This window comes from Onychomys torridus, chromosome X (genome assembly GCF_903995425.1).
Source record: "Onychomys torridus chromosome X, mOncTor1.1, whole genome shotgun sequence".
NCBI lineage: Eukaryota > Metazoa > Chordata > Mammalia > Rodentia > Cricetidae > Onychomys > Onychomys torridus.
The window spans coordinates 60,933,321-60,954,447 of NC_050466.1; the positions used below are offsets into that span (position 1 = coordinate 60,933,321).

At 42.0% G+C, this 21,127-nt stretch overlaps 1 protein-coding gene and 1 pseudogene across 1 annotated transcript in view; both read left to right on the forward strand.

The window, feature by feature from the left end:
• The window catches only part of Syap1 (synapse associated protein 1), a 38,426-nt gene extending 29,438 nt beyond the window's left edge, over window positions 1-8,988 (forward strand). Inside the window, exons 6-9 of the mRNA XM_036175339.1 lie at window positions 2,705-2,850; window positions 5,386-5,444; window positions 5,870-6,017; window positions 8,227-8,988. Coding sequence (XP_036031232.1) covers window positions 2,705-2,850; window positions 5,386-5,444; window positions 5,870-6,017; window positions 8,227-8,354 — 481 coding nt within the window. The 3' untranslated portion in view covers window positions 8,355-8,988. The remainder of the gene's footprint in view (window positions 1-2,704; window positions 2,851-5,385; window positions 5,445-5,869; window positions 6,018-8,226) is intronic.
• An 8,864-nt stretch (window positions 8,989-17,852) lies between these two features.
• LOC118574873 lies at window positions 17,853-17,966 on the forward strand (annotated as a pseudogene).
• The last annotated feature ends 3,161 nt before the right edge of the window (window positions 17,967-21,127 follow it).

Below are 21,127 nucleotides of genomic sequence, written 5' to 3' on the forward strand. Positions count from 1 at the left end.
TTTGAAACTTCATTCTATTCAGCATCAAATTTTTCATATATTCTTATATTTATATCCATATAGTCTCATGCATTTGATGCAGTGGGTTGCAATCTGTTGTTATTTTGATGCTGAAATCATCATCACTTTGACAGGTGGGAGCCCAGCAAAACTTAATCTGTATCCTTTAGTGGTGGTTTTGTTTGAAACAGGGTCATACTATGTATCCTGTATCCCTGGTTGTCCTGAACCTCTCTACATAGACCAGGCTGGCCTCGAACTCACAGAGATCGCCTGCCTCTGCCTCCTGAGTGCTGGGATTAAAGGCATGCGCCACCACATCAAGCTCCAAGCTTATTTTTACCTTTCTCTAACCCTGGGATCCACCATTTATTCAGAAAGTGATGGCACCTTTTAGTGAAAAATGAAATTTTATTCTTCCTTAGTAGCATATATTAATTAAATATAATGATGGTTTTCAGAAAATGACATGTAGAAAGCAAGAACTGAGCACTATTGGGGTGTTACTCCTCACCAGGAGAAGATGCAGCTAGGAGGTATACACATGCTCATCTGTGTCTCCATGGAATGAAAACTATATTCACAGGGGTACCTCCCAATAAAGATCACTCTCATTTTCTTCTGCTGTGTTTGTAACTCCCTGCTCTGGCAGTGAGAAGCCTGGTTCTGTGACCTTTGATGTTTTTATTTTTTCAATCCCCTGCATGTCACTAAGCTCTCATTTCTGATTCCCCTTCATCCCCTACTCAGACACCACTCTCTTTCTGCTTGGTTCTTACTGACCTTTCTAGGCCACCTATTGTGTGTAGCCACCATACTTCACTTGGCACCAATGCCTTAAGCCAGGTAAGTCCAGTGTGCAACCAAGTTTGAGGACCACTGTCAGTTCTCAGGTCAAATAGAACTTAAGTCTCTCTTTTTTTTTTTTTGGTTTTTCGAGACAGGGTTTCTCTCTAGCTTTGCGCCTTTCCTGGAACTCACTCTGTAGCCCAGGCTGGCCTCGAACTCACAGAGATCCGCCTGCCTCTGCCTCCCAAGTCCTGGAATTAAAGGCGTGTGCCACCACTGCCTGGCAGAACTTGAGTCTTTATCAACCATCTCCCAGGTAGTTGTAGGTATAATTTGGTAGAGTGCTTGCCTAGTTTTTACAAAGCCCTAGGCTCTATCCCCAATTCTGCCCAACACCCAAAGCTGTTATAACCATCTCTCATTCTGTTTCTACTAGTTTCTAGCTACTTTAGCAAGCTGCCAGCTGGTTTATTTCCTAAGGAATAACATCAATCCAGGTTTGGTATCAAATACCTGTAATTGTATCACTTGAGTGATGGAGGCAGAAGGATCAGGAGTTCAAGGTAAACCTTAGCTATGTAATAAATTTGAGGCCAGTCTGTGATACATGGGACTCAATCTTTAAAAAATAAGCAAGGGCTGGGGAGATGGCTCATCAGTTAAACACTTGCCTGGCAAGCATAAGGACTGGAATTCAAATGCTCAGAATCCACATATATGCCAAGTGAGTGTGGCCCAGCCTTGAAAAGACATGGGATCCTGCAGCCAGCTGACCAGTCAGACTATCTATATCTAGACTGGCTGTATCAGTGAGCTCGGGGTTTGATTGAGAGATCCTACCTCAATACATAATAAAGTAAAAGAACAGTTGAGGATGGTTTCCCATATTCAACATTGATCTTCCACATACACGTGTATATGTGTGCTCACGCACATTCAGACGTATACCCACACATACAAACACATGAAAAGTACAAAACAAAAAAGAACAACATCCACAATGGTTTCTTCCCACTGCCTAAATAAACGTATAATCCTTTAGAAAACAGGAAAGGACTCACAGTCCCCCTGGTTAGTCACACTGTCACACACTAATGCCTTGTTTCCTTCTGTCAAGGATCAAATCTATATAATAAAATACTAGGAAATAGGGGGCCACTGAGATAGGTAGAGGTAAAGGTTTGCTGCCAAACCACGTGAGTTTGAGCCCCACATGGCAGAAAGATAACTGAATGTTGTCCCATGGATCCCGCATGCACACACGTAAACGTAATATTTAAAAAGGGACTAGAGAGATGGCTCAGCAGTCAAGAACGCTGTCTGCTCTTCCAGACACCCTAGATTCAATTTCTAGCATCTACATGGTAGCTCACAACAGTCTGTAACTCTACTTCCAGGGGGATCCAATGCCCTCTTTTGGCCTCCATGGGCCTTGCACATGTGTCGTGCACAGATATACATGCAGGCAAAACAACTGTACAGACAGAATAAAATTAATAAGATAAATAAAAGCAAGCCAGGCAGCGGTGGCACAGCCACGCCTTTAATCCGAGCACTCGGGATGCAGAGCCAGGTGGAGTTCCAGGATAGGCTCCAAAGCTACACAGAGAAACCCTGCCTTGAAAGAAAAAAAAAAAAGCACCAGGAAATAATGGTCATGAGCATTATATAACTTATCTCTTGCTGCTGTGGAGAATATAGTTCAGCTTACCCTGTTATTTAGCAAATGATCATTCCCTTTGGCCTTCACAAGGATGGAAAGTGCTTAGGGGCTAGAGCTTTAGCTTGGTAGTACAGTGCTGGCTTGTCTGGCACACATGAAACCCTACATCCCCAGAGCCAAATACATAATGGTCTATTGTAGGCTTTACTGTCCTAACCTGTGTGCCCTCCCACATGTCACTGTCTATCAAAGTGTAAAGGAAGAAGTATTCTGGAGGAACTACTTCTACCGCATCTCCCTGATTAAGCAGTCAGCCCAGCTCACAGCACTGGCCGCCCAGCAGCAAGCCTCTGGAAAGGAAGAGAAAAGCAGCGGAGAAGATGAGTTGCCGCTGACAGGTACATTCTGGGGAAAAGAGATCATTCTAGAAGAAAAGAATTGATGTAAAATATTCCTGCTTAGAGATGCTAATGAGCTTGTCATCTTGTATGTATCAAAATGTTGACATCTCTGTGCAGAAAAATTCTTTTCTTTTTAAAGGAAATGTTCTTTGCTGCCCTTTCTGACCCAGCTTACATATGTCTTCCCCAAATGTTCTTTTGCTATCTCATTCTTGGTTCTTTTTTGTTTTTTCAAGACAGGCTTTCTCTGCATAGCCCTGGCTGTTCTGGAACTTACTCTGTAGACCAGGCAGGCCTTGAACTCAGAGAAGCACCTGCCTCTGCATACCGAGTGCTGGGACTAAAGGTGTACACTACCACCAACAGGCTTCTTTTTGCTTTTTATTACTCTTGAACAGCAAGCAATCTTCTTCCCTACTTCTCTTTTCTTGCCCCTTTGGGCTTTGTTTTGTTTGGGGGTCTCATGTAGTCCGGGCTGGCCTTGAGCTCCTGATCCTCCTGCCTACACATCTCAAGTACTAGGGTTACAGGCATGACCTACCAAGGTTGTTCTCAGACTTCTATTTACCCCGATTTCCTTAGGACTTAACGGTTGTAGAGTACAGTAGCTCTTATTCTACTCCAATAACAAGTATCTAGCTTTGAGCTAAGCTATTAAACATTTGGTGCTTTCTGCCTGTGATGTATTACCCCTGTTTGCTATGGAACAAGTTTTATAATATAAACAACTATTTTATGAACTATGATATTAATTCAGGGTTGAAAAGTTGACTTGGCAATTAAGAGCACTTCCTGCTCTTCCAAAGGACCCAGGTTCGGTTCTCAGCACCCACATGGATGCCTTATAGTCCCTTGTACCTTCAGTTTCAGGGGATCTGACACCCTTTTCTGACCTCCATGGGTACTCAGACATAAATAAAAATAAATTTGGGTGTGGTTGCAGGCACCTTTAATCCCAGCACCCTGAAGGCAGAGGCAGTCAGATCTCTGAGTTGGAGGCCATCTTGGTCTACACAGAGAATTCCTGACTAGCCTGGGATAAATAGTAAGACCCTGTCTAAAAAAAAAAAAAAACAAGCAAACAAAATAAATATTAAAATATATATTGTATAATATTTTATATATTTATTTTATGGCACTAGAATGGATCCCAATGCCTTGCACATACAAAGCAGGAACTCTGCTGAGCTATATCTAGAGCCCTTCTATTTTTTCCATTTTTTATGAGTGCCTGCTGTGTGTCTAGATATGTTCTAATTACCAATAGAATCATCTGATAAGTGAGACCATTTAGTTTGTGGAATTTTAGCTAAGTATGTCATAAGACACAGGTTGTACAGACTACTAGGAGAGGCTCTGAAACTACACTCAAGGCCAAGTTGCATATAGGTATGAATTCCAGTGAACTTTTGTTCTTTAGCATATCCTTAAATTATGGTTGGTTTTGTTTTTGTTTTTAGAGGGTAACTTTTTGAGACAGGGTTTCACTGTGTAATCCTAGCTAGTGTTGAAATCCTAAGCCATCCTCCTCCTCTGCTCCTGAAATGCTAAGATTACAGGCATGGGCTACCATTCCTGGCTTCCTTAAATTAATGTTATTGGGAAGTGCTGGGCTGGGAATATAGTTCAGTGGCAGAGCACTTACCTAGCATATGTGCAGATAATAATATGTTCAATACCCAGCACTGCTGAAAAAGAAACAGAAAGCCATTTTCTCAAAGACTGCCTGTTTAACAAAATGGACTTAAAAGTAATTCAATAAAGACTGTTAGCCTGGTTAATACGATAAAGAGCAGAAGGGCTGGAGAGATGGCTCAGCAGTTAAGAGTGAGTGTTGCTCTTACAGAGGATTCAAGTTCAGTCCCCAACACCCACATTAGTCAGCTCACATTGCCTGTAACTCCAGCACCAGGGGATTCAACACCCTCTTTTGGCCTCTGAAGACACCACATGTGGGTACACTTACTCACTCACACTCAACAACACACAGACAATTCAATCTTTATAGGATAACTGGCAGAATGCTAAGGTGAGGCATTGTATTTTCCTTTGTGCTTTCTAACCAGGTTGATAACAGCTTTAAGGAAGCTTGATAAATACCTTCATTCTTAGTATCCTAAAAGAAAACAGAGAATCAATTTTGCTTACACTGAAGTCCAAAGATAATTCTTAATGGAAATTCCATATAAGGATATTGAATATGGTTTCGGATTTAAAATGGCATGCCTGCCTGGCATGGTGGTGCACATATTTAATCCCAGCACTCAAGAGACAGAGAGGCGTGTGGATGTCTCTGAGTTCCAGGGTAGTCAGGGCTGCGTAGTGAGATCCTATGTCTAAACCAAGAAAAACAAAAGGACATTCAAAGTAGGAGGTTGACATATCATAACTTCAAGAGAACTAAAAATATACCATAAAAGCTCATTTCTGAAAATGATTTAATATCATATCTGTGGATATTTTAGCTGTTCTTATGATATGCATTCAGAAGTAAATCAAGCAATTATTGTCTCTTTTATTCTCACTTCATAGAGGCAGTACGGCCCAAAACACCACCTGTCGTAATCAAATCTCAGCTTAAAACTCAAGAGGTAATACAGTTTTACATTATACCTAGTAAATGGTGTCTGAAAATGAAGTCACTGGGTTAACTATCTCTGATACCATTTAAAACTGCTTGAGAGTATCCACTGTATGTCTGCAAGATGAGGAGTCCAGTACTTGAATAGTCAAGGGCCTATAGCTGAGAGCTGAGGTGATTTCCTGGCATAAATAATTCTAGATGTGCTCATCAGCAATCAGAGAGAATGGTTTGAGTGATCTAAACAGTGAGGGAGAATAATAGCCTCAGGTGGTAACTCACTCTGTTACCAAGCAACTGCCAGTTAGAAGGTTGGAGAGCAGCAAGCATTGTCTTACAGCTAGCAGAGAAGAACAAAAAAATGAGGCTGTGTTAAATTATGAGACATAGGTGTCACTTAGAAGCCATTCCAAGAGCTCTTTGGTTGCATTTCAGGATGAGGAGGAAATCTCCACCAGCCCGGGCGTTGCTGAGTTTGTCAGTGATGCCTTCGATGACTGCAACTTAAATCAGGAGGATTTAAGAAAAGAAATGGAGCAACTTGTGCTTGATAAAAAACAAGTGGAAACAATTGCACTAGAAGGTAACACACACACAATGGCTTTGTTCTTTTTTCCTAATTCCAATCTCATTTTAAAGCTGGTGGACAGAGGCTGGGGATATAACTCAGTTGGTAGAGTGCTTACCTAGCCTGCGTGAGGCCCTGAGTTCAATCCCTAGCACACTTGTAATCCCAGTATTTGGGAGGTAGAGATAGAAAGATCAGAAGTTTGAGGACCGTCTTGGCCACATGAGACCCTGTCTCAAAAAAATAATGAAGCCAGTCAACAAACTAGGCGGGGTAGTGTACACCCCTCTAATCCTAGCACTTAGAAAGGTAAGTCAGAGCCAATATGAATTTGAAGCCATCCTGAGTTACATGGTTAGTTCCAGGCCAGCCAGAGCATTATAGCAATATCCTGTCTCAAAAACAACCTGAAAATGCATTGTAGCTTTACATTTTATACAGTGGTGGGGATTGAACCCAGGGCTTTGCATATACTAGGCAGGTTTGCTATGCCTCACTTATCCCCAACCCTAGCTTTGTGTTGTTTGAGACAGGTTCTCATGTAGCCCAGATTGGTTTCAGTCTCACTGTCCAGCCTGCTGGCCTTGACCTCTTGTCTCTCCACCTCACTGTGTGCTGGGATTACGGGTAACCCACCATGCTGCCTCACCATTTTTAATAGCCATGTTTTGTTTACTCATTTTTTTTCTAACACTCTACAGTATCTGCCTTATCTTCCACATACTTTTACTGAGTGTGTGCACAGACACACAGGTAAATTGAGTGTGTGAGTGGAAGGGTTCGGCTCTAAGTCTTAGTGTAGAGGACTGATAGGAGAACTCTAGGTAAGTTCAACAGAGACCAGGCTTCTGGGAGAGATCACCTGGGTTTGGATGCTGGTGTCTGTTGCCACTATCTGGAGAGACTGGATCTTTTCTGGTAGAGTGGTTAAGCACAGGCTGTGGAGTCTATGGGTTTGTCTCTCTCAAGAGCCCTGTTTTGAGCAAGTTGCATAATCCCTTTTAAGTCTCTGTTTCCACACATCTCTAAGGTATGGATAGTAGTGAGATCTTGTCCAAGGATTATTATAAGGATAATAATATCGATATAGAGTAGATGTGGCGGTGCACACGTGTAATCTCAGCACTTGGGAGGTAGGGAAAGGATTGCCTAGGCTACATACAAAGTGCCAGGTCAGTCTGGATTACATCGAAGACCCTACCCCAAAAATACAAAACAGGGCTTTAGTGTGGCTGAGTTGGTAGAATGCTTACTTTCACCTCTATAGCCTGTTGGCCTTGACCTCCTGCCTCTCCACCTCCTGAGAACTGGGATTACAGGTATCCCACCATGCTGTCTCACCTTCCTTTTTAAATAGCCATGTTTTGGGGGGGCTTTTTTGTGGTTTGGTTGGTTGGTTGGTTGGTTGGGTTGTTTTTTGTTTTTTGTTTTTTGGTTTTGGTTTTTTGAGACAGGGTTTCTCTGTAGCTTTGGAGCCTGTCCTGGAACTCGCTTTGTAGACCAGGCTGGCCTCAACCTCACAGAGATCCACCTGCCTCTGCCTCCCGAGTGCTGGGATTACAGGCGTGCGCCACCACCACCAACCGGCCTTGTTTTATTTTTGTAACACTCTGCAATATCTGCCTTAGCTTCTGCATACTGGATTCAAGGTGCTAGGTTCAATACAAGGCACATGATAAAACTGGGCATGGTGGCCACACCTGTACACTCAGGTAGTAGAAGCAGAAGGATTAGAAATTCAGGATCATCTTCAGCCAGTATTGTGTTGGGAGGCCAGCCTGGGATACATGCTGCTCTGTCTCAAAGAGAAGGGCCAGAGAGATGACTCAGCAGGTAACCATGCTCACTGCCAAGCCTGATGACCTGAGTTAAATTCTTAGTACCCACATGGTAGGAAGAGAGAATCAAATCTTGGAAAATATCCTCTAACCTCCACACATACCCTTGTGACACTTGTGTACCTGTGCTTACACACACACACACACACACACACACACACACACACATACACATTTTAAAATGAGGAGGAAATGGGGGCTGGAAATGTAGCTTAATAGTAGAGTGCTTGCCTAGCAATGTCTGAGGCCCTAGGTTCCCATGCCTGGTACTACAAAGAAAAAAATGGCTAGGCCTTGTGTCAAGTATTACAGTTGAGTGAATTGTTACCACAAGTATTACAAGTTCAAAGAGCACCTTTCTTTGCCTCTCCCTTTGTTTTCTGTAGAAGAGTCTGCTGATTGGGAAAAGGAACTACAACAGGAGCTTCAGGAATATGAAGTGGTAGCAGAGTCTGAGAAGCGAGATGAAAACTGGGATAAAGAAATTGAAAAGATGCTGCAGGAGGAAAATTAGTCCCAAACCAATTCTGAACATTGTGCTGACATTACATATTGATGCTCGCTGAATCAGAAGGCACAAAAAATAAAATAAATAAATAACTGTATGCAATTTGAAATTATTCTTTTTCAAGCTAAAACTTGCCTCTTCTAAAGTATGCAGAACAGCTGTTGTAATAATCAAAATTAACAGGATATTGTATGTAACATTTCATATAAATCAAATTAGCAATGTTGTTATAGGCAGCAGAGCCAGCTATGCCACAGAAACACAAGTAAAATACTAGAGTTTGTTTTCCACAAGGTTGGCAACATAATTTATTCTTTAGCCATGATTTTCTAAGCATATATACTCATTGCCTTTTTGTTGTTACATGGTTAAAGTACTTACTTAATGGCTTAATTACTATCAGAATGACCAAATTATACCAAAGAACGCAAGAGAAAGCACTTTCAAAACTATTTTCTTGCCAGATATTTTCTAAAATTCTGTCTGAAAGCCAAAAGCTGAAATAATTAAGTTCACTTGAATGACATAAACATCACCCAATTCGACGTTAAGAAACACTGTGTGGGACTAGGGACATGGTAGGCACTTGCCTGTTGTAGAATATTACTTTAAGGTGTGTTACATTTGTTTATGCTCTGGAACATTTGTTTAATGATGCAAAGATGTGCTGCATTCTTTTATGTTGCATTTGTTTAACATTGTGAAGCTGTGTTACTTTGCCTGTCTGAAACATCTGATGGCCTAGTAAAGAACTGTACAGCCAATAGAAAGACAAGAGAAAGGATAGGCAGGGCTGGCAGGCAGAGAGAATAGATAAAAGGAGAAATCTAGGAGGAGCAAGAATATAGATCAGGGAACAAGAGAGGAAGGAAGAGGACATAAAAGCCAGACATGGAATAAGAAAGAAAGAAAAGGTATACAGGAATATAGAAAGATAAAAGCCCTGAGGCAAATGGTAGACAGGATAATTAAGAATAAGCCTCCATGTGTGATTTATTTGGAGCTGGGTGGTGGGCCCCAAAAGAGTCAAAGAACAAAAACAACCAACAACATTGTGGCACCCAATGTGGGGCTAGAATAAAAGAAAATCTAACAATACTTGCCTGTCATTCATAATGCCCTGGGTTCCAACTCCAGTATCACAGCTAAAAAAGCAAGGTAGATTGGTTTAAAGAAAGTTTTACTTTCCCCTAGAACCTTTTCATTCTGTTTTGTTATGTGTACTACAAATTCAACATCAGGCTTTTTATAGGATCTGGGACCTTCAGTCCTTTTTGTATTAATAACCAAGAAGCCTATTTACCTTAAGATTTGTTCTCATGGTAATGGTCACTGTGTATAAATGTCTTAATTAAATGATTAGCCTTTATAGAATGATCTTCCTTGGAGTATAACTTCTAGAACTTGCTAATTAATCTTTCTTGTATTCTGCTATGCCAGCAGGCATCTATCTGTTCATAGAATGTGATCATTTTAAGAGCAAAGTGATTTAATGTTAAAAAACTAACTAGCATTCACTTTTTGTATTTTCACAGCGCCTTTATTTCATAAGAGGGAATAAAATCAAGGCATTTCTTTATAAGAAAATTGTACGTTTATATTCTTATACCCATAAAAACTGGTCTATGGTCCGCTAGTGTAGATGGTCAGTGAGAGAACCAAGAATGGATATAAGCATTACTCTCAATGTTTATCTTTTGAGATATGCACTGATATAATGAACCAGACTGCCTCATCTCATGTCACCTCCTTTTAGCAATAAACTTGAGTATTCTATGAGGCCATTGACTCAATATGAAAGGATTTCCACATACAACATCAGAACCCACTCTTACTAAAATAAAAAGTGTTCATTTGGGGTTTAGTATGGTTGGAGGTAGGGTCTTCTGTACTTCTGCCTGGCCTGGAATTTACTGTAGATCAGGCTGGCCCCAAACTTAAAGTGATCTCCTATCTCTGCTTCTCCCTCTGACTAATATTTTGTTTATTTGATAGAGAAAAGGAATATGTTGAAATGATTTTTGAGCAGCTAAGAATCCTAGATGTAAGCAATAATACATGCACATGTGCATTATTGGTTTTGGTTGGTTTTTTGTTGGTTTGGTTTGGTTTGGTTTGGTTTTTGGTGTTTGGTTTTTTTTGAGACAGAGTTTCTCTGTGTAGCTTTGCGCCTTTCCTGGAACTCACTTGGTAGCCTAGGTTGGCCTCGAACTCACAGAGATCTGCCTGGCTCTGCCTCCCGAGTGCTGGAATTAAAGGCGTGCACCACCACCACCTGGCTATATTGGGATTTTTGAGACAGAGTATCACTATAGAGATCAGGCTGGCTTTGAACTCATAGAGAACTGTTTGCCTTTGCTTCCTGGGTGCTGGGAGTAAAGGTGTACCACCATACCCAGCTTAGTTTTGGGTTTTTTAAAGACAAGGTCTCATGATGTATCAAACTCACAGAGATCTTCTTGCCTTTGCCTTCCAAATGCTGGGAGAAAAGATGCACCATTATACCTGGCTTACACTAAAAGTCTTACTGTTGCTGGGCAGTGGTGGCACATGCCATTAATCCCAACCCTCGGGAGGCAGAGCCAGGCAAATCTCTGAGTTCAAGGCCAGCCTGTGCTACAGAGTGAGATCCGGGACAGGCACCAAAACTACACAGACAAACCCTGTCTCGGAAAAAAAAAAAAAAAAAAATCTTACTGTTGAATAAACACAAAGAAGCAAAGATGTTAGAGAAGGAAGAAGAATGAGCCTGGGCATGGTGGTATATGCCTATAATCTCAGTACATGGAAGGTAGAAGCAGAAAACTCAGGTTCAGAGTAACCATAACTTTACAGGGAACTCAAGGCCAACCTGGGCTACATGAAACCCTAACTCAAAATTTTCAAAATAGAAACAAATGGAAATTTCCTTATGAAGTGGATTCTCAGTTGTTAACTTTTGAGAAGTTGAACTTAAACAGATGAGTTGGCTTGTTGGATAAAAGCACTTGCCACGAAAGCCAGAGCCCACCAGAAACTGGTGGGCACAATGGACCAACTGCCAAAAGTTGTTCTCTGCCCTCCACATTCTCACCATGGTGAACATGTCCACACACAGACAGGCATACACACAGTAATTTGAGTGTGAGTGTGTGTGTGTGTGTGTGTGTGTGTGTGTGTGTGTGTGTGCGCGTGCATGAGTGCAGGTACCCATGGAGGCCAAAGAAGATATCAGATTGCCTGGAGCTGGAGTTAAAAAAAAAAAAAAGGTAGTACGCTGCCTGACATGGGTACTGGAAGCTGAACTTGAGTTCTCTGCAAAATCAGTATACATCTCTGTCCTGCCCCAATGATTGAAAAAAAAAGTTAAGCTGGGCCTTGATGGTACATACCTTTAATCCCAGCACTCAGGAGGCAGAGGCAGGCATTTCTCTGTGAGTTCAAGGCCAGCCTGGTCCATACAGCAAGTTCCAGGACAGCCAGGGCTACACAGAAACCTTATCTTAAAAACCCAAAAAATAGGGCTGAGAGATGGCTCCATGGTTAAGAGCACTGACTGCTCTTACAGAAGACTTCAAAGCCCACTCCCACAGTGACACACTTCTTCCATCAAGGCCACACCTCCTAATAGTGCCACTCCCTTTGCAGGTCATTTTCTTTCAAACCATCATAGTTTTTAAAAACTTGAGTCTGACGTGGTAGGGCACACCTTTAATTCTAGCACTGGGACGCAGAGGCAAGCAGATCCTTAAGTTTGAAGGTAGCCTACTGTACATAGAGTTCTAGGCTAGCCAGAACTATTTAATAAGACTCTCAAAAACCTAAACAAATATATATATATATGTTTATGTAGGGAATAAAGAGATGGCTCAGAGGATAAAGGCACTTGTCTCCAAGTCTGAACCCTGGGACCCAAGTGGTAAAATGAGAACTGACTCCAAGTTGTCCTCTGCCCTCAAGACACATGCTGTGTTACATGCACACAAATGTAATTTTAAAAATAAATGTAAGCCAGGTGTGGTGGCACATGCCTTTAATCCCAGCCCTCAGGAGACAAGAGACAACCTAGTCTACATAGTAAGTTTCATGATAGCCAGCAGGGCTGTGTAGAGACCCTGTCTCAGAAAACGAAATAAGGAAGAATCCAGTGAGTCTAGATGCAGGTAGTCATGTTTGGTGGCTGCACAATAGAAACCACCTGGGGAGTCATGCACTAATAGCTTCCAGGGCCCTCGGCAGAAGTACCAAAGAAACTGGCCCCATCTATAGTCCCGAAGGTCTACATTTTTAAAACTCCATAAATCATTTCTGTGGGCAAGCAGGATAGAACATGGGCAGAGTCAAGTCTTGAGTGATAAGAAACACCCTTGGACAGGATACTAGTGTCCCCTATATCAGTCAAATGAATTGGTTGGGTTATATGGTTCCTGAGGTCCATTCAACACATAAAATGGCCTATTTAAGAGGCTTCTGAGGCAAAGGATGTAAGTCAATAGTAGGGTACTTGCCTAGCATGTGCAAGGTGCTGGGTTCAATCCCCAAGCCACTAAAACATTTCATACAATGGATGGCACTTCTCCTTTTTGTTTTAGACATTTTCATTTGGTAATTAAATGTATGTATACAATGTCTTTTCAAATCCATGCCCAACCTCCACCCCTTGTTCCCTTTGATTCCCCTATGCACACCTGATTCTATTTTCAAAGTGAGTTTGTTGGCGCTAAAAAGATGATTCAGTGGGTAAGAGCAATAAAAGGACCTGAGTTCAGATCCCAGAAACCATGTTTAAAAAAATAGGGTGGGGGCTGGAGAGATGGCTCAGCCATTAAAGGCTAGGCTCACAACCAAAAAGGTGGGCTAGGGGTGGGGACTGGAGAGAAGGCTCAGCACTTCAGAACGTTTGCTGCTCTTCCAAAGAACACAAGTTTGGTTCCCAGCACCCAAGTTGGGCAGCTCACAACCACCTATAAGTCTAGTTCAAGGCAATCCAACACCTTCTGCTGGACTCCTCAGTCACCCACATAGGAATGACTAACACAAACATACACATAATTCCATTTTTAAAGAAGAGGTTGATTTTGCAATACTGTTATTAAAAAACTAATGGCGGGCAGTCTTTCTACTCCTAAATATAAAGCTAAGTATATGCATTTATCTCCATTTACAAACCCGCAATATATGGCAGTAAGGGGAGAAGAGAAAGGATAAACCCAATGATAAAAACAGCCAACTGCAACAGCAACATTTTCTGTGCTTCTGAAGCTTGCCTTCAGGAATTCTGAAGGCATATTGCTTCTGCCCCTGCACTTTGACAGCTACATGATGTTGGGGTAGGCCACTTGCTGACTCTGCTGCAATCTCAGGGGGAAAGCCAAGAATGAGTACAGTGAGATACAGAAGCTAATGGCTGAAATGGCTCCAAGGAACTGGGAATTCCAGGGAAGGCAGGTTATGAGATCTGTTTTAAAATCCTTGTATAATTTGACTTCTAAAAATAACTACATGTATCATTTTGATTTTTTTAAGAAATATTTTTGTTTTTAGACAGGATTTATCTCTTTAGCCCAGGCTTGCCTGAAATAATTTTCTGTGAGTGTTTTTGCCTTCCTGTATGTCTGCACCACATGTGTGCCTAGTGTCCAAAAAAGCCAGAAGAGGACATTGAATTCTCTGGAACTGGAATTACAGAGGGTTGTGAGCTGCCATGTGGGTTCTGGGAAACAAACCTCAGTCCTCTGTAAGAGCAGCAAATGCTCTTAGTCACTGAGCCATATCTGCTTTTGACAAGGGTAAGAGTAGGAAAAAACACAAGCATCAGAGGTCTGGGTGAGGTAGCAATGCCTGTAAATAATCTTAGCACTTAGGTAGTGTGGTGGTTTGAAGGAAAATGTCCCACATAGGCTCATAGGGAATGCTACTATTATGAGGTGTGGTCTTATCGGAATTGGTGTGGGCTTGTTGGAGGAAATGTGTTACTGGGGGTGGGCTGTGAGGTTTCAAATGCTCAAGCTAGGCCCAGTGTCACTCTCTCTTCCTCCTACCTTTGGGTCCTGTTGTTGTTTTTTACTCTTCTGGGGGCCTACCACCCAGTTCCCAAATAAATCACACACAGAGGGTTATTCTTAATTATGAATGCCTGGCCTTAGGTTGGCTTGTTTCTTGCCAGCTTTTCTTAAATTAACTTGTCTGTCTTTTGCCTCTGGGCTTTTTCTTTTCTATTCCTGTATACCTTTCTTCATTACTCCATTGCTGGTTATGTAGCTGGGTGGCTGACCCCTGATGTCCTCCTCCTTCCTCTCTCATTCCTTGATCTTTTCTTCTCCCAGATTTCTCCTTCTATATACTCTGCCTGCCAGCTCCACCTATCCTTTCTCCTGCCTCACTATTGGCCATTCAGTTCTTTATTAGACCATCAGGTGTTTTAGATAGGCAAAGTAACACCACTTCACAGAGTTCAACAAATGCAACATAAACAAAAGTAACACACCTTAAAATAATATTCTACAACAGGATCTAGATATAGAACTCTCAGCTCCTTCTCCAGCACCATGTCTGCTTGCATACCACCATACTTTCCATCATGATGATAATAGACTAAACCTCTGAATTGTAAGCTAGCCCCAATTAAATTCATTCCTTTTTAAGAGTTGCTGTGTCTCGAAAAACCAAAAAAAAAAAAAAAAAAAAAAGTTGCTGTGGTCATGTTACCTCTTCACGGCAATAAAAACCCTAAGTAAGACATGTGGCTAAGATAGGAGGAAAGCCAGTTCCAAGGCAACCTGCCTTACACAGGGAAACACTGTTTAAAAAAAGTTTGGGGGGTAGGGGGCTGGAGATGTAGCTCAGTTGGTAGAGTGCTTACCTAGCAAGTGTAAAGTTCGAGGTTTGATACCCAGCATCAAACAAGCAGGGTGTGGTGGCACATGCCTGTGTCCCTGAACTTTGGAGGTGGAGGCAAGAAGATCAGAAGTTCAAGGTGATCCTTGACTACATAGCAAATTCTATTCCAATCTGGGCCACAGGAGAGCCTGTTCAATGTATTTTTTCCAAATTAAAAAAAAAATCCCCCAGCACTCAGAAAGCAGAAACAAGCAGATCTCTTGTGAGTTCCAGGTCAACCTAGTCTACATAGTGATTTCAAGGACAGCCAGAACTACATAGAGAGACCCTTTCTCAAAAAAAAAAAGAGAGAGAGAGAGAAAGGAAGGAAGGAAAGAAGGAAGGAAGGAAGGAAGGAAGGAAGGAAGGAAGGAAGGAAGGAAAAGAGAAACCAACTTTTCAAAAACATAAATTAAACAAATAAAAGACGACTATGTCCAGAGAAATAGTTCAGTTGCAAACATGAGAACATGGACTTAATACCTAGAATCCACATTGCAAAGCTGGGCATAAACTGGATATGGTGGTGCATGCCTTTAATTCTAGCACTCAGGAGGCAGAGGCTGGCAGATCTCTAAGAGTTTAAGGCCAGCATAGTCTATATAGTGAGTTCCAACCAGCTAGAGTTACATAATAAGGCCCTGTCTCAAAAAAGAAAGAAAGGGAAAGGAAAGAGGAAAGGAAAGAGGGAAGGAAAGGAAAGGAAAGGAAAGGAAAGGAAAGGAAAGGAAAGGAAAGGAAAGGAAAGGAAAAAGAAAAGAAAAGGAAAGGAAAGAAAAAGAGGCTGGGCATGATGGCACATTCTTTTAACCCCAGCATGGAAATGGAGACAGAAGGATGCCTGAGGTTCACTGGCCAGCAGCCTAGCCTCCTTGCCAGCTTCAAGTACATGAGAGAACCTGTCTCAAATACCAAAGTGAATGTTGCCTGGGGAATGACACCTGAGGTTGAATTCTAGACTCGACATGAATATGCACCTCCCCCTTCCCTACACACATACACACATACACACACACACACACACACACACACACACACACACACACACACACACCAAAAAACCCCACTATTATAGTTGGGGAAGTAAAAAAGTAAAATTGTTGAATGTCTCCAAATGCTAGTAAGATAATATAAATGGGAAAGTGAAATGTAGCAAACATTTAATGTAACTTTTCTACTCCTAGAACAAGTACCACTTCAGTTATAAAATAAACTGCAAAGTAGCCATTAGTCCTATCCCAGTATGGTGATTTGAACAAGTGTTGACTCATCCATAGCATTGTATGCAAATATTTTAAGTGATTGACTCCACACCCACCATCGTCAAAAATACAAGTCTAAAGATAGCAAAAGTTACTGAGTGGGACAATAAGATGGCTCAGAAGATAAAGGCACCTGCCACCAAGCCTGACAACCTGAGTTCAATTATCAGGACCCACATGGTAGAAGAAAACAGCCTTCACAAGATGTCTTCTGCCCTCCACAAGCACACCATAACACAAAATACACATAATGTAGGTAATTTTTAAAGTTACTCAGTATGTGAAATGATAATGTTTCATATTCTGCTGGTGATAATATAGAGATTGGGGAATTTCTCTTTGGGAAAGTCAATACTGGAGGTCTTTAAATGGAAAGTTGACTATGTACCTCTCTTGGACCAACAATTCCTCTCTCAGGGAATATAAAATACTACGATCACCTAAGAAAATAACTACTTAGTAAAGTTAAAGACAAATCTGTTCGGTGGCAGGTACACTAAATGGCATGTGTAACCATGTTCATAACAGTGGTGTTCTAATGACCTCAGTCTGCATCCAGACCCAAAGTCCATCACCAGTAGAATGGAATCATAATTACACTGTGATTCCTCAATGGGATGCCAAAAGTATGAGCAAACAGCAGTGATGGGGGATGAGCTCAAGAATCTCACAAATACAATGTTAGGCAGACTTAGACATGGTGGATCATGGCTATAATCCTAGGACTCAGTAGGCTGAGGCAGGAGGATTGCCTCAAATTGAAGGCCATCCTGTGGTACATAATTCTAGGCCAACTTGAAGTACAGAAAGACCGTCTAAACACTTACACACAGTGTTGTTTGGTTTGATTTTTTTAAGACAGTCTCATATAGCCCAATCTGGCCTCATCAACCCTATGTAGCCCAGGCTGTCTTCAAACTTGTGATCCTCCTGCCTATGCCTCCCAAGTACTGGGACTTCATGCATATATCACTAAAGCCCTATTTTAAAAAAAAATGGTGCTTGGAGTGGTGGCACATCTGTGTGAGTTCAAGGCCAGCCTGGTCTACAAGTGAGTTCTAAGACAGCCACATTGACCCTTTCTCAACAGAGGGAGAGAGAGTGTGTGTGTTAAGTAGGACTTGAAAAAGAGAATGACATCACATACACAAACTTCAAACACAGGCAAAACTAAGCTGTGTAGTTAGTAAACTCTAAGTGAAATAGCTACTGTAAAAAAAAAAAAAAGGCATTCAGAATGATGCCAAGTAGTACATCTGCAATCCCAGCAACTTGGGAGGCATAGGCAAGAGGGTTACAAGTTCAAAGGCAGCATGGGCTACCTAAGAAGTTCAAAATCCACTAGGACAACTTAGCCAGACTGTCTAAAATTAAGAGTATTTGCTTTAGCAGCACATAAACTAAACTAAAAAATTGGAGCAATACAGTGAATATTAGCATGTTAGCATGTCCCCTGCACAAAGGTAACACACAAATTCATGAAGCAATCCTTTTTTTTTTTTTTTTTTTTTTTGGTTTTTCGAGTCAGGGTTTCTCTGTGTAGCTTTGGGCCTTTCCTGGAACTCGCTTTGGAGACCAAGCTGGCCTCGAACTCACAGAGATCCGCCTGCCTCTGCCTCCCGAGTGTGTGTCAACACCACCTGGCTGCAATCCATATTTTTTAAAGTAAGATTTTTATTTTTATTTATATATGTCTCTAGGCAGGTTTGTGCATGTGAGCACAGGGCTCACAGAGGCCAGATGAGGGCACCAAGTCCCCTGGAGCTGGAGTTGCAGCTAGTTGAGGGTGTCAGGAACTGAACTCCAGTCCTCTGCAAGAGCAACAGTTGTTCTTAACCACTGCACCATCTCTCCAGCCCCTAAAAATAAAGTTTTAAAAGGACTCAGGGGTTTGCCCTGATTCAATTCCCAGTACCAATTTGTTTTCTTTTTTGAGACAGGGTCTGACTTTGTAACCATAGTCGAACTTGCTATGTAGATCAGACCTGCTTCTGCCTCCTGTGTTATGGTCTCAAAAGGGCATGGCTCTTTTAATTTTAATTTTATTTTTGTTTTTATTGTTTTTCGAGACAGGGTTTCTCTGTAGCTTTGTGCCTTTCCTGGAACTCACTCTGTAGCCCAGGCTGGCCTCGACCTCACAGAGATCCACCTGCCTCTGCCTCCCGAGTGCTAGGATTACAGGCGTGTACCACCAACGCCCGGCCGAGTATGACTTTTTGAAGACAAGGTCTCTTAGTAGCCCTGGCTGCCCTGGAACTCTCACTATGTAGACCAGACTCAGAGATCTGCCTTGCCTTTGCCTCCCAAGTGCTATGATGAAAGGCCTGTGCCACCCTTGTACTGATTTGAGATAAACAATTTTATTGAATGCCAAAATGGGAGGGCTGTGGATGTAGCTCAATGGCCAAATTTGTGCTAAACCTGCAGAAAGCACTGGGTGTAATCTCCAGCAACAAAATAAAACTCTAGGCTTCTAATCCAAGCACCAGGAAGCTAAAGCTGGAAGTTTGCTTCACATTTACATTTATTAATATTCATGAGACTGGTAAGAGCACCCTCTGCTCTTGCAGAAGACCTGGGTTCTGTTCCCAGCACTCACATGGCAGCGCACGATCATCTGTAACTCCAACTCCAGGAGATCTAATGCCTGTTCTGACACCTCTTCTGACCTCTATGGGTTCTTGAATTCACTCAAGAACATACATGTAAAATTAAGTATTTTTTTAAATCTGTGTATATATAGGTGAACAAGTGCCATGGAACATGTGTGGAAGTCTGGATATCTTGTATACACACAAAATTAAAAACAAAAACAAAAATAAACAAACAAAACACTAGAACCTCAGCATGGCTAAAAAAAAAAAAAAAAGCAAGCCTTGGACACCCTGACCAAGATGTTAACAGCAATTATGCCTTTTATAAACTTTTTTTTCCTATATTTTCAGAAATGTCTGCATTTGCTAGGGATGTAGCTCAGTGATAGAGTCCTTGCCTACTCAGCATGAGCAAGGTCCTATGTTTAATACCTAGTACAAGGAAAAGGAGGGAAAAGGTTCAGTTTCCTCCAGGTATAGTGACTCAGGCCTATAATTCCAGCACCCTGGAAACAGATGCAGAAGGAATACATCTGTCTGGCTAGCTTGGTCTATATGGGGAGTTTCAGGCTAGGGCTGCATGATGAAACCCCATCGCAACACAAACACATGGGGTGAGGTGGGGTGCTGATATGGTACACACACCTTTAATCCCAGCACTGGGGAGGCAGAGGCAGGCAGATCTCTGTGAGTTTGAGGTCAGCCTGGGCTACCAAGTGAGTTCCAGAAAAGGCTCAAAGCTACACAGAGAAACTCTGTCTCAAAAAACCAAAACAAACAAACAAAAACAAAACACTAACACAAGAATTTTAAAAAAGGAAGAAAAGAAAAGCAGAGCCTAGGAGCTAGAGAGATCCTCAGTGGTTAGGAGAGCTTGCTGTGCAAACATGAGGACCCAAATTTGGATCCCAGCATCCATGTAACAAGCCCAGTACTGTCTCTTGTAGCCACAGCACTGTAGGGTGGCAGAGAGAAGAGGATCATTGGGACTTGCTGGCTGCCAACCAAGCCAAAAGCACTACTAGCTCTAGATTCAGAAAGAGATCTGCCTCAAAGGAATAAGTTAGATAGAGATAAAAAGATACGATACTTGATATCCTCATTGCAAATCTCTAGAATGCACATACAAACATACTACACCTCTCCATCTCTCTCTCTCTCTCTCTCTCTCTCTCTCTCTCTCTCTCTCTCTCTCTCTCTCACACACACACACACACACACACACACACACACACACACACACACACACTTGGGGCAGAGTTCAGTGCCCAGTACCCGCGTCTAACAACTCACAACCACCTGTAACTCTAGCTCTATGTGATCAGACGTCTTCTGGCTCCACAAACACTGCATCCTCACATGCGCACACACAGAGCTTAATCTTTGTGACCCACTTGGCAGAAGGAGAGGACCAACTCCAGGAAGTCCTCCTCTGACCTCCACATGCACACTATAGCACATGTGCCTACACCTATGCATGTACACACACACTACAATAAACATGTAAATAAATACTGATATTTTATTTGGGAGGTTTAAAAGCCAAGGTATAGGAATGAGAAGATGCAATTGGTTCAGGGGCATGCAAGGTGACATATTTCCCAGCTGGCCACTGCGTCATGAGTAAGTAGCCTTGAAAAGGCAGGCATAGTCATCAGGTACTTGAGATATCTCTCTAACAGGCTGTTGTTTAGGGGAAAAACAATGCCATGTAATGCTTCATGAGAAAGAGAGAAAGCAGAATTTCTCAGCCTGGCTCTCTGACTCCCATCCGTCATTTATCAAGTTTTTACCTGTGAGTATTAGCTTTCCCACAAGGCTTGGTTGCTGTGGTTACATGGGATGCCAGATCCTGTGTCCTGTGGTAGGGAGGAAGTCTGGTGGGAAAAGACAAACTCTGGACATGTGGACAGTTAATGCCAGGGACACTCTGATGGCACATATGTCCTAAATAGTTCAGTATTGTTTTTCCTATTTTTTCATAAGAAAAAAAATGAAGCAAGGTATTTAAAGTCCTTTTCTAAGATCATATTAGTATCAAATAGTAATTTCCAGATTAACCTAG